Here is a 13,010-nt window from a genome sequence, read left to right as displayed (position 1 = left end):
TGATGAAATTCGATGGAAATTCGGTACAGAGTTAGCGTACATCTCGGGGACATAGGCTTTTTTATCCCGGAAAATCAACAAGTCCCCAAGGGATGCTTAAAGGCCCATCCGCTTATTCGATTTGTATGAAATTTGGTACAGATGTAGCTTATGTCTCGGAAATAGGAATAGGCGACTTTTTATTCCGGAAAATCAACAAGTCCCCAAGGGATTCTTAAAGGCCCATCCGCTTATTCGATTTGTATGAAATTTGGTACAGATGTAGCTTAGGTCCCGGAAATCGGAATAGGCAGTTTTTTATTCCGGAAAAGCAAAGGGTTCCGACGGGATTTTTAAAAACCTAAATCCACGCGGGTGAAGTCGTGGGCATCATCTAGTTTTAAACAAATAGTTTTTTACTTGAATCTCACTAGATTCAACGACACTTCGTTACTAGAAAACCCTACGTACTTCTACTATCAAGATAAATAAACAGTAAAAGCATTCTAATCCCTACTCAATCACGAATTCCATTACTTAACAACAATGCAACCCCATAAGAGAGTGGTGAGCATGAGAGTGCTACCCATTAAAATAACGTTCCCCGAGGAATTTAACAATGTCTCCAGAACAAAGCATTCAATAAGAAAATGACTGCGGAAAGGCATTTCACGGGCCACAAATTTTCCCGTGAAAACAATCGTAAAATGGTTTTTATTACTCAAACATTTGCCATTGATTCGAGCCCCCCAAACAATAAAAATACTGACTCAATCAACTCAAGGAACTTTATAGGTTTTTTTTTTTTTTTTTTTTTTAATGCAGCAGGGGAAAATCCTCATGGACACCCGTAGGTAGAGCCGGACTCTTACCGGCTAAAAACCCCTGCTGTCTTCTTGTTGACCGTGTACCCGCCTTTCAGCCTACAACACAGCAACATTCTTGTCTTTTACTATTTTCCTCTTCTTTTTTCTTCGTCTTCCTTTTCCTTCATTATTATTTCAGCAAAGTCTGTTATAGCTGTCCAGTTTTTCTCATTTTCCAGCATTTTTTCTATTAGATTTTCTACTGTTATGTCTCCCATTCTACTGACGATCTCTCTTCTCTCTTTTTCCCACTTTGCACATGCAAATATTGTGTGCATCGCATCATCAACTTCGCTGCAGTAAAAACATCTAGCATCTTGTCTTTTACCAATGCGTACGAGGAAGTCCATGAATACCCCGTCCCCTGTTAGAAGCTGCGTCAGTCGGTAAGACAGTCGGCCATGTTGTCTATTTGTCCATTTTTCCAGGTTTGGAATGAGACAATGTGTCCATCTACCTTTGGTCGAGCTATCCCACTCTCTTTGCCATCTTGCGAGGGTTTCCTTTTTCGAGGTTCTGATTTGTTCGGAGTTTTTGATGTTTCTTGTCTCCGTTCTCTCGAGAGCCAGTAAGTGGATAGGTATTAGGTTCGCCAGTACCAGCGCTGCGTCCGTTGATACAGTTTTATAAGCCGAGCATACTCGAAGCGCCAGCACACGTTGTGCTTTTAGGATTCGCCTTTTGTGCACTGCGAACTTCATTGCTGGTTCCCACACCGGCGCAGCATACAGGATTATCGATTGGGTAGCCATTGCCAGCGTTCGTCTTTTGTTATCTCGTGGGCCCTTTGTGTTAAGGAGTATTTTGCACAAGGCCCCTGCGGTCCTAGAAGCCTTCTCGCAGACAGACTTTATGTGTGGGCCGAAGGTTAGCCCCCAATCCAGCTTGACTCCTAAGTATGTAACACTGGACGATGGGACTACCACTATACCTCCACAGTCAAAATATATGCTATGAGCATTTTTCCTTCTATTGAAGATGACGGCTTCTGTTTTTTCTGGTGCGATCTCCAATTTATTCTGTCGCATCCATAGGTCAACAGCGTGTAGTGTCTCGTTTGCTTTAATCACCATCTCGTATGCATCATTTGCGGTTACAGATATCGCCAAATCATCCGCGTAGCAGACCAGCTTGACTCCTTCCGGGACATCTATGTTCATTACATCATCGTATAGGATGTTCCACAAGGTAGGGCCTAGTACTGATCCTTGTGGTACTCCGCCAGTTACCTCTGCCCTAACCTTGCTGTCAAGTTGGATGTGTCGGTTTGTAAAGTAGTCCACTATTACATTTATTATGTATTTGTTGACTTTCCGAGACCTTAGCTTCTTGATTATAATCGACCATGTCGCCGTATTGAAAGCATTTCGGACGTCGATCAGAATAAGTGAATTCCACTGGTTTTTATGCTTAGCTTCTTTTGCTGCACGAACTACTTCTTCAACAGCGTGAATCGTTGTTCTGCCGGGTCTGAAGCCATACTGATTATTGTGTAATCCACCACTTCTTTCAATCTCCTGTGTTAGCCGGATGTTCACAAGTCTCTCAAATGTCTTAGCAATAACATTTATTAAGCAGATAGGTCTGTACTTCGTGTGCTCATTTTGAGATTTTTTGGGCTTATCAATCAGTATGAGCTTTGCAATTTTATAGCTATCGGGGAAGCTTCCTTGTCCTAATAAGTAGTTAAAAAGGTGGGTGAAGTACTCTACGTTATTGCAGATAGCCGACTTTACTACTTCTGGTGGTATTGCATCCGGTCCTGGGGCCTTATTTATCTTAATTTTTTTGGCGCTGTCATTTATTTCATCCTGGGTGAAAGCGACGCTTTCAAAGTCTACATTTTCAATCACCTCTTTTGTTGGGGTAGTCAAGTATACAGAGGTTATGAATAGGCTTTTAAAAATGACCTTTTTTTGTTCTAGAGATAGACAAATTTTGGGGTTTGGGATTTGCATTTGATTTTTCACAATTTTGTAAGCATCACCATATATGTCGGATTCAAGGCCTCTGCATAGAGTATCCCAAGCTTTCGCTTTTGCTGCAGCTATGATCTTTTTTTGCTCTATTTTAGAAATTCTGTATTCTTCTTTCCGTATTTCTCTCTCATTTGGAACTTTACATTTTTGAAATTTTCTTCTTTTCTGTCTTGTCTCTTTAATTTTCTTCTGTACATTCTCATTCCACCAGTATGGGAGCATGTAGTCATTGTCACATCTTATCCGAGGTGTACTAGTTTTATATGCATTGCTAAAAGCTTTCTCACATTGTACATAATCCATTTCTCTACTTTCTATCTCACTCCTAAAGCTTTTATTGAATTCTTCTAAGTTTGTCTTACCGTATTTATACTTAGGTTTGTTCCCTCCTCTTGTCCTACATATATTGGTTAAAATAAATTTATGATCACTCAAAGATTCTTCCTCTAGAACAGACCACAATATTTTCTCTTTTGTAGGCATTCCACTAATAATTGTGACATCTATGAAAGAATTTCCATTCTGTCGAACACAGGTGGGCTGCCTGCCATCATTTAAAATAACTAGATCTAGTCTATGTATCCATTCCAGCAGTTCCTCTCCTCTTTTATTTGTATGTGTTCCGCCCCAGCAGGGATGTTTTGCGTTAAGATCTCCTGTTACAATAACTCTCTTACTTTTCCCGTGAACTTCAAGTATGTCCTGTTGAATTTTATAAAGATTGTTTTTAAAATCCTCAAGCGTACATTTATTCGGGCTCATATAGACACTGTATAGTGCGATATCCGCAGTCTCTATGCACACGAAACAGTCTACAGAACGAAAAGATCTAACCTGGTATTTCTTGCTAAAATTTAAAATCATTGCATCTGCATTAACATCGCTATAGCTATGCTTTCCTTTAAGCTTGCACTTATTTACATTTGGTTCGCTGATAGCGATGAAGTCGCATTTTCTCTCGGCTGCAACAACGGTGGCCATATCGTGTGCGCTTACACTCCTGTTTGCATTTATCTGGAGGACTGTGAACGTGAAATATTTTTGTTTCTCCAGCCTTTGTTACTCTTTGCCATTCTGAAAGCTTTCTGGAAAACTCCACATGTACCACTTCCGGCTGTGTGACCCCGTTCCTCACAATTTGGACAAAATGATTCCTCGTTGCAGTCTTTTGCTTTATGGCCATCTCCGGTACATTTTCGGCATTTTTCGCTCCTGTCTTCTCCTCTGCATTGGGCTGCCTTGTGGTTGTACGCCCAACAGCGGTAGCATCTTAATATCTCAATTCTCTCTTGTAATTGGCATATATTTAATCCTACCCTCAGTTTCTCTAAATCCAAGAGCCTTCTGCAATCTGTCTCCTCCATCCAAATCGTAGCTATTTGATTCCCATTTTTCATTGGGCGTAGTGCTTTGACTTCTAATTGATCGTGATAGTTAATTAAGTTTGTATTAAGCATTGCTTCCTTTATGTCTTCTTCATCTGCGGTTGAATCTACATCTTTAATATGTAGGAACTTTCGCCTCATCTTTTTATTCACCGTTATCTTACAGTTCTCAATTAGTTTATTAATGACGTCGTCCTTGTCCGCAGTTTCAGAGACCCTAACTAGGACTTTTCCCGAACTTGTCTTTTTAACACCTTTTATATATTCTAGAGTATCACTGTTCTTTAAGCCATCTTTAAGTTTTTTGACTGTGTCAGCGTAAGTAGCTTCTTTGCTTTCTATTACTATAATGTTATTATCACCTGCGTTTTTCTTCCTCTCTTTGTACTCTTTCTTTTTTTTTCTTGTTCTCAGTATTAAACTGAACTCTGTTACTTGAAATGTGGCCTCTAGTATTTTCTTCATATTTCCCGTTTTTATTGTTTGGGGAGCCACCACTGTTATCCTTCGTGTCTCATATTCCTCACTCAGTTTTCTTAGCTCCTGGCACAATTGAAAAACATCGCGTTGGGTTTGGTCCTCTTGCTTTGTTGGGTCGTAGAAGAAAGCAATAATGTTCTTTTCCCTTACATGACCGCCTTCCTTAGTGTTAAATGTAGTATGTTGCTTGATACTCGTATAGCCTCCACCATTGCAGGCTATCCTTTCTCCTTCCGACAGTTCCGGATGTCTGTTTAGAATTCTTTTCCCAGTTTTAGTTTGCCTTTCTTTATTTTTATCGCAAAAATATACAACATTTTCAAATGTGTTATTGAACAGGTCCCCGTGATCAGTCTGAACATTTTTGAAACTATCCTCACTCCAGTCTAATTCAATAACCTCGGCAAGTTCTTCATAGTTGTTTATTTTTGACTTATTTAGATTAAATTTATTTTCCTGTCCGGAGCATTTGTAGCAGTTATGTTCTTTGTCCCCTTCGTGATTTTCTATGTCTTGGAATCTTTTTTCGTATGCTATCCGGAGTTCTTGCAGTTCGTTTTCTAGTTTAGTGTATCTGCACTCTTGTGTCTCTCTATATTCCTGTAGTTCTTTCCGCAATTCTTGGATTGTATACGTGTCGTGTTTGTGTCTTGTAATCGCCTGTTTAACTAAGCTTGCAATTTCCATTGCGAACTTCTTGATTTCTTTATGAACATTTTTGTTATCTTTTGTAAAAGTATTCAGTGCGTCACTCCTTGCTTTCAGTTTTGTTAGTTCTGTCGAAGGTTGAATTTCTCCAACTTGTTGTGTAATGGGGCTCGACAGTTTCTTCCTTTTTTTTGGTCGATCTTCCGATGTCGGCGTCTCTTTCCTTGTGTCGGTATTCTTTTGTTCTTCAGTGTCTCCGGTTTGTTCTTCCTCTACAGGCGGATTCGTTAGTTTTCCGGTTCCCGGTGGGGTTCTCCTGATAGAGTCTTTTCTTGCAAACGGGTTTATCAGATCTTCTAGTTTCTTCTGCTTTTCATCCTCCGTGTCTGTATTATTAGCTCCTTGTGTAAAGCGATAGTTGCCCTCCCCAGATACGGCAGGGCTGACTGAACTAGGTTCAGTGTGGGATTCTCCGCAGGGTAAACCAGCTGCGGTACCCACCTGGGGTACATCATCTTTACTATTCGCTTCCATTTTTTTGCTGAACCACAGCTTGCTTTTTCTGTCGGGGTGAAGTCCCCTAGGCCGCATCTTACAGGACTAAAGGCACGCCCATGCCTACTGGTTTTGGTTCGCGCCGGGTATTTGATTTCCCCGGTACCACCCATATCTGGGAGGCATTCCCCTATCCACCACCCCGGGGACGCGCCCGATGGGAGATCCAGCAACTCCTCACGGGACTTTATAGGTTTATAGGTGACTAGATTTATTGTGCGGACCCCTCAGTGAAATAATGTTCCATTTACACCTTAGCCTTAGTCGAGTAATAGTGAGCGTAGTAAATACTCGTTCTTTTTTGTTGCGAACCTTCTACAGTGTACTCACTTACCATGCATTTATCGGGGTTTAAGGCCATAGTTACTAGATGTTTTACTTTATAAGTTGTGGCCCGGCGATGGGTTGAAATGATGATGATGAATTGATCCTTTCTAAACATACCCCAATATCACACTCACATTGTGGATACTGACAGTTGGCCTCGTCCAGAAACTAAAACTCCCTCAGCGGGATATGGAGCGAGCTATGTTGGGTATCACTTTCAGGGATAAAATCCGGAACGAGGAAATTCGCAGAAGAACAAAAGCGACCGACATAGGTAGCTCAAAGGATTAGCGCGCAGAAGTGGCAATGGGCAGGTCATGTCTGTCGCAGAACCGACGGCCGATAAGGCAGACGTTTTCTGGAGTGGATACCGGACCGCGAACCGGTAAGCGCAGTGTGGGACGACCTCCAGCACGCTGGACCGATGACCTGAAGAAGGTGGTGGGTAGTGGATGGATGAGGAAGGCGGAGGACCGTGTTTGGTGGCGCGCTCTTGGAAAGGCCTATGTCCAGCAGTGGATGCAAACAGGCTGATGGATTGGATTGGATCTTTTAATGAAGTAAAATGTCATAACAATAAGCTCGTCATTACATTTGTAAATTTTAGGAACGCACTCAAAAGAATTTTCTCTCCTAGAATGAGCTCGACATTCCCAGGCGTTTGCTCGTTTGGCTCGTAATTTTTCATTGAGCCTCAGGGCGTGTTCCCACGGACTTCCTCACGACACGACAAAGTGTTGTGTTGACTCCGAGCTCTTGTATTTCTATGAAACGTTTACTTTTGCAACGACACTGCACAGCTTTTTCGACTATGTCGTCGATGCGTTTTGTGATCTACTGTATGAAACAAATATTAACTTACTAACATCGCACTATTCGTGAAGACTGTAGTTGGTGTAAGTTAAAAAGAGCTTTGGACGATAGTCAAGAGCAGATGACGTGTGTGTATAGTAAATCGGGGTATGAGGCGAGAGGATGCCCCGCACACCCGCACGTCAGCCGTGCTATCCCGATACCTGGTTCGCGCGAGGGCTGTGCAGCGTCCTTACCCCAATTGTCATCTCGACCTGTCGCGATAATATTTGCTTCTTTCTTGCGCGCGCCGATGCAGCATCTAGAATCTAGATGCATACTTCGTACCAGTACCTAAGTTGTACTCACAACATTCAAGGTTAGATTTATTTTTCCCTGACGTTGCTGCAATTACACTCTTTAAATTAAATTGCATGGTTAAAATTACATTACGATTATTGTTAAACTTTGACAATCAAAATGACAGTCATGGTAAACCTTAATCGTAATGCAACTTCAATCGCCTGTCATGCTATTGGACCTTAGCTTGGACCTTAGGATGTGGATTGTGGATACACCTGTAAGTTTTACTTACGTAAGTAGCTTACATGAATAAACTTACGACAAACTTACTAATGTAAACTCTTTTAAGTACCTTAGTAAAGGAGATGGACAAAAACTGTATGGAGGCGTGCCCCAGAATGTACAGAGATGATAATATTTGTGCCATTTAATAAATATACAAAGATGATATACCTATCTGCTATTTAATAGTAAAAATCTTCTATTTTAAGAAATAAAAGTCTCACGTTATTTTGCAGTCGTGGCATTTGAATTTATTACGTAAGAGTATGGAATACTCTACTCTTCCGAGATCAGTGTTTCAATATAGGCACCTTCTAAGCAAACGCGTTCCATCTTAGGCCACATAATTTCTCATTAGGTGTGATCGTGGTCAAGCGTGCGCCTATAATGAATAAAAAAAGAAAAAATGGTAGTTACGTGAGTAAAACTTTCAAGTGTAAAATGACAAGTGTTGTGTTATCGTAAGCGCAAAACGCGTCGTACTATGCCCATGAAAGAACGCCCTTAGACTTGGAAAAGCCTCCAATTAAGTTTCTCTTTACCGTTGGCCCCTCGAAAGCCGAGAGAAATGAACAACACTGAGAGGACAGTCCATATTATACCAGTATGTTTGTATGTAGAATGTTTATGTAGCAACTGGAATGTGGAGAACAGACGTACCCAAACGTTTGTCGGGTTTATGCCCTGTTTTATCCGTGTGACGAGTTAGAATGGTTTGTGGAAATTTAAAATAAACAGTGGGCTGACCTACTTTGCTTCATCATTGTATATACTCGTAGTTTAATGAGACTCAAACTTTTGCCAGCAAAAAAAAACCGGCCAAGTGCGAGTCAGATTCGCGCATTGAGGGTTCCGTAGTACGTATAGTCGTTTTGGTAGGTCGGTATAGCCCAATGTGATGGGTTTTTAGATCCTTCCGCTTAATCTAAATAACAACGGAAATTCCAACAAAATCCATCATCATCATCAACCGATAGACGTCCACTGCTGGACATAGGACTATTGTACGGACTTCCAAACGCTACGATCTTGCGTCGCCTGAATCCAGCGGCTCCCTGCAACTCGTCTGATGTCGTCCGTCTATTTAGTGTGGGGGTTTTCCAACATTGCGTCTTCCGGTGCGAGGTCGCCATTCCAGCACCTTGAGACTCCAACGTCTATCGGTATGCCGAACTAGGTGCCCTGCCCATTGCCACTTCAGCTTCGCAACCCGTTGAGCTATGTCGGTTACTTTAGTTCTCCTACGGATCTCCTCATTTCTGATTTGATTTCGTAGAGAAACTACAAGCTTAAAAAATGTGTTCATGAACAAAATATTAGTATTTTCAACGGTCAAAGTAAGATTACCTCCTTACCTCCCCGATTGCCATCTCGACCTGTCGCAGACTATCATCATCATTAACCAAAAGACGTCCACTGCTGGACATAGGTCTCTTGTAGGGACTTCCACACGCCACGGTCTTGCGTCGCCTGAATCTGCGACTCGTCTGATGTCGTCCGTCCACCGAGTGGTCTTCCAACACTGCGTCTTCGGTTGCGAGGTCGCCATTCCAGCACCTTGGGACCCCAACGTCTATCGGGTGTACGAACTATGTGGCCTGCCCATTGCCACTTCAGTTACGCGACCCGTTGAGCTATGTCGGTTTCTCTAGTTCTCCTACGGATCTCCTCATTTCTGATTTGATCAGGTAGATAAACTCCGCACATATAGCTCTCTCCATCGCCCGCTGAGTGACTCTGAGCTTTCTTATTAGGCCCATAGTTAGCGACCATTCTCGGATCCATATGTCATCACTGGCAACACGCACTGTTCGAAGACTTCAACAAAACCCATTCTTGCATTTTTAAAGTATCTTCTTCAAGTTCCTTGCTAAACGTAGTTTGAAACTGTAGTCAAGCTAAGTTGAAATGTTTAATGCATCGAGACTAATCGCCTACGTGAGGTATGCAGGCCCTGAGGGAGAGGTCGAAAGCGCAACAACGGCTAACTTAATCCCCGGCCGGTTAAACAATTACCACTACCAGAGTGAACTAGAGTAAGTGAGAGAAAATAAAAACCGCCCAAGTGCGAGTCAGACTCGCGCAACGAGGATTCCGCATTTTGCATGATAAATCAAGAACTATTATGTATAAAAATAAATAAAAATCTGTTTTAGAATGCACAGGTGAAGACCTTTCATAATATGATACCCCACTTGATATAGTTATCTTACTCGCGTACTATCGCGTATCTCGTACTATATGCTTATTAGAATGTCATTGTATAGCTGATTTTTTATTTACTAGTTTATGCCCGCTTAAGATGATTAAGACCGAGAGCCGCATCAGAAACAGCTGAAAGCGGCAAGCGGCGCAAGTATGCCTCTCTTATAGAGAGTTACATTTTTGTGCCGTTTGCCGTGGAGACCCTGGGGCCATGGAGTCTTAGTGCTAAAAAATTTTTACGAGACATTTCACCGCGATTAATAGCCTCATCTGGTGACAGAAGGGCTGGCTCATTTTTTGCGCAACGGATCAGCCTGGCTGTCCAGTGCGGAAATGCAGCCAGTATTCTTGGCACCATTCCACGCGGTCATGATTTATATAGTAATTAGATAAGGCTAGCTCTAAGTTTTATTGTAATATTAAATTAAATAAAAAAAGATGATTAAGTTTTTTTTAATCATGTGGGAACTCTGTGATTTTTCGGGATAAAAGTAGCTCATGTCACTCTCCAGGTTTTTATCTGTACCCATGCAAAAAAACCACGTCAATCCGTTGCACCGTTGCGACGTTATTGAAGGACAAACCTACAAACAAACACACTTTCGCATTTATAATAAGGGTACTGAGGCCATACAATAACACGGTTATTGTATGGCATGGTACTTACAATAAAATAAGCTGAATTTACCCACCAACATTTAAACACAAGAAGAAAATTCATAGTTGTCGGATTAAACTGAAAAGCCTATATTAATTCAACGGCTCTCAAGCGACATAACACTCGGCTTTCTCGACTCGCCAATTGCCTCCTCAGGTGAGAGAGCTCGTTTTGCACAAAGCGCCAGCTTGCGAGGAGCCATTCAGCGTGGAATTGCTACTATAAGTCCCGCAAATTGCTAATGCGCGTGGCCGCCATTTTAGTGACGTCAGCACTAGACTGAAGTTTCGAGCTGATGGTATATTTTTATTACGGCTGACGTCAAAATGACGTAATTTCGATGGTTCCAGCGCAATAGCAATTTGCAGGACTTCGAGCATTCTTGGTTAAATAGTAAAAGGCCGTCATTTACTTACTTGAGGAAATGTAGTATCTTTTTTAGGGTTCCGTACCTCAAAAGGAAAAAAGGAACCCTTAGGGGACCACTTGGTTGAGTTGGTTGTCTGTCTTGTCTGTCAAGAAACCTATAGGGTACTTCCCGTTGACCTAGTACAGGTAGGTAGGTCTTATAGCATAAGGAGAAAAATCTAAAAAATCCTGAATTCGTGGTTAGGTACTTCACAAAAAAAAAATGTGTTCATGAACAAAATATTAGTATTTTCAACGGTCAAAGTAAGATTACCTCCTTATCTCCCCGATTGCCATCTCGACCTGTCGCAGACTACATCATCATCATCATCAACCAATAGACGTCCACTGCTGCACATAGGTCTCTTGTAGGGACTTCCACATGCCACGGTCTTGCGTCGCCTGAATCAGCGACTCGTCTGATGTCGTCCGTCCACCGAGTGGTCTTCCAACACTGCGTCTTCCGGTGCGAGGTCGCCATTCCAGCACCTTGGGACCCCAACGTCTATCGGTTGTACGAACTATGTGCCCTTCCCATTGCCACTTCAGTTTCGCAACCTGTTGAGCTATGTCGGTTACTCTAGTTCTCCTATGGATCTCCTCATTTCTGATTACACTGACATAGCTCTCTCCATCGCCCGCTGATTGACTCTGAGCTTTCTTATGAGGCCCATAGTTAGCGACCATGTCTCGGATCCATATGTTATCACTGGCAACACGCACTGTTCGAAGACTTTGGGTCGCAGACTAAAGGTATTTGGAATTCGTAAATATAAAAAAAAAGGCAAATCACTTCAATTTTTATTCTCTTCCATCATTTACATTATTTACAACGATTTTATCACAATATTCACAGTCAATACAATAGAATTTATTCTTATAAATATTTAAAAAATTCTCCTAAATTCTTCTAAGGGTCGTCTCACATTGCCAGCGTGACGCGACGGGGCGTTGTCTTCATTCTAATAAAACAATTGCGATTGCGAATATTTCGTAAGTTCGTCTGAATTTTGTTTCATACAAATTCGCTATCGGACAATATAAAAAATCTGATATGGATGAAATGATTTTTACACAAGAAAATATCATGTTCATGAATTTTCGACTACTGCTTTTAAACCAATGATAGATAAATGTCAAGAGATGATCGTCGCGCCACGTCGCCATTTTGATTTAGCCCTAAATTAACTAACTATATTCTATACACAACTCTCTGGTCCAGGAATCTCTTCCGCTATGAGATGCTCTCTTCTGCTTAACGCAGTAGAGCTGACTGTTATTGGCTTACTTGAGACGGTACTTGTTGATGATATTGACTGTAAAGAAAAAATAAAATGTATTGGTAAAAAATATTAGGTAAATGTATGAGTGTAATTTCAAAATGAGAGCATAACAAACACAAACATTTAAAACATTACAAACATAAAAAATTACATTACTGATATCCAAAGCGAATCTGAACTAATAAAGTAACACAAGCGCAGTGAGCCCGATTTTTTTTGTTCATCGGTATATTCTAATATTGATTATAATTTATGTACTACTAACTAAATATGAACATAAGTTCAACTGCAACTGTTTAACTCTGTACAACGAGGGGAGAGTTTATTTTTAATTTAATTACACCAACAACTTCCATATGACTATAAAATATATACATTCACTGCAGTATCTTTGTCCATTACAGGTGTATCAAAAGTTATTAAAAACGTAATCCCAAACCAATTCGCAGGTAAAAGCATATTGCATTCAGAAAAACCGAAAAGCTACTAAAGAGAAAATAGAAATAAAAAAAAGCCCGTACCACTTTATCCGCTATACTAACTCGGCGCTCGTCCGGCCACTCGTCGCTAGTGTGAAGAGCCCCATTTTTGACAGGCCCCGCTCTCTTCGCTGGAGGGCTCCCGTCTGAAAGCGTTTTGATATTTTAGGGTTCCGTACCAAAATAGTGAGAGCCGTTTAGCCAATATGTATGTATGTATGTATATTCTTTATTGCACTACAACACACAAAATGACAGGTAATGTCGTTAAGTTTGTTTGTAGGGGGTAATCTCTGGAACTACTGAACCGATTTGAAAATTCTTTCACCGATAGAAACCTACATTATTCCTGAGTGACATAGGCTATATTATATGTATACA

General features: G+C 41.2%; 3 protein-coding genes across 3 annotated transcripts in view; 1 reads left to right on the top strand and 2 right to left on the bottom strand.

Moving 5' to 3' along the window:
- The window catches only part of LOC138403561 (uncharacterized), a 209,535-nt gene that overhangs the window by 46,276 nt on the left and 150,249 nt on the right, over positions 1 to 13,010 (bottom strand). The gene's annotated exons all lie outside the window — the stretch shown is intronic.
- The window catches only part of LOC117990869 (uncharacterized), a 199,080-nt gene that overhangs the window by 179,857 nt on the left and 6,213 nt on the right, over positions 1 to 13,010 (top strand). The window lies entirely within an intron of this gene.
- The window catches only part of LOC117990616 (neural cell adhesion molecule 1-like), a 186,976-nt gene continuing 185,905 nt past the window's right edge, over positions 11,940 to 13,010 (bottom strand). Inside the window, exons 16-17 of the mRNA XM_034978071.2 lie at positions 12,672 to 12,775; positions 11,940 to 12,183 (exon numbers count right to left, since the gene is read on the bottom strand). Of these exons, the coding sequence (XP_034833962.2) occupies positions 12,067 to 12,183; positions 12,672 to 12,775 (221 nt within the window). The 3' untranslated portion in view covers positions 11,940 to 12,066. The remainder of the gene's footprint in view (positions 12,184 to 12,671; positions 12,776 to 13,010) is intronic.

Source organism: Maniola hyperantus, chromosome 18 (assembly GCF_902806685.2).
Source record: "Maniola hyperantus chromosome 18, iAphHyp1.2, whole genome shotgun sequence".
In the NCBI taxonomy this organism is placed as follows: Eukaryota; Metazoa; Arthropoda; class Insecta; order Lepidoptera; family Nymphalidae; genus Maniola; species Maniola hyperantus.
The sequence above is the reverse complement of the archived record's forward strand: the minus strand, read 5'-3'. Positions and strand labels throughout refer to the sequence as shown.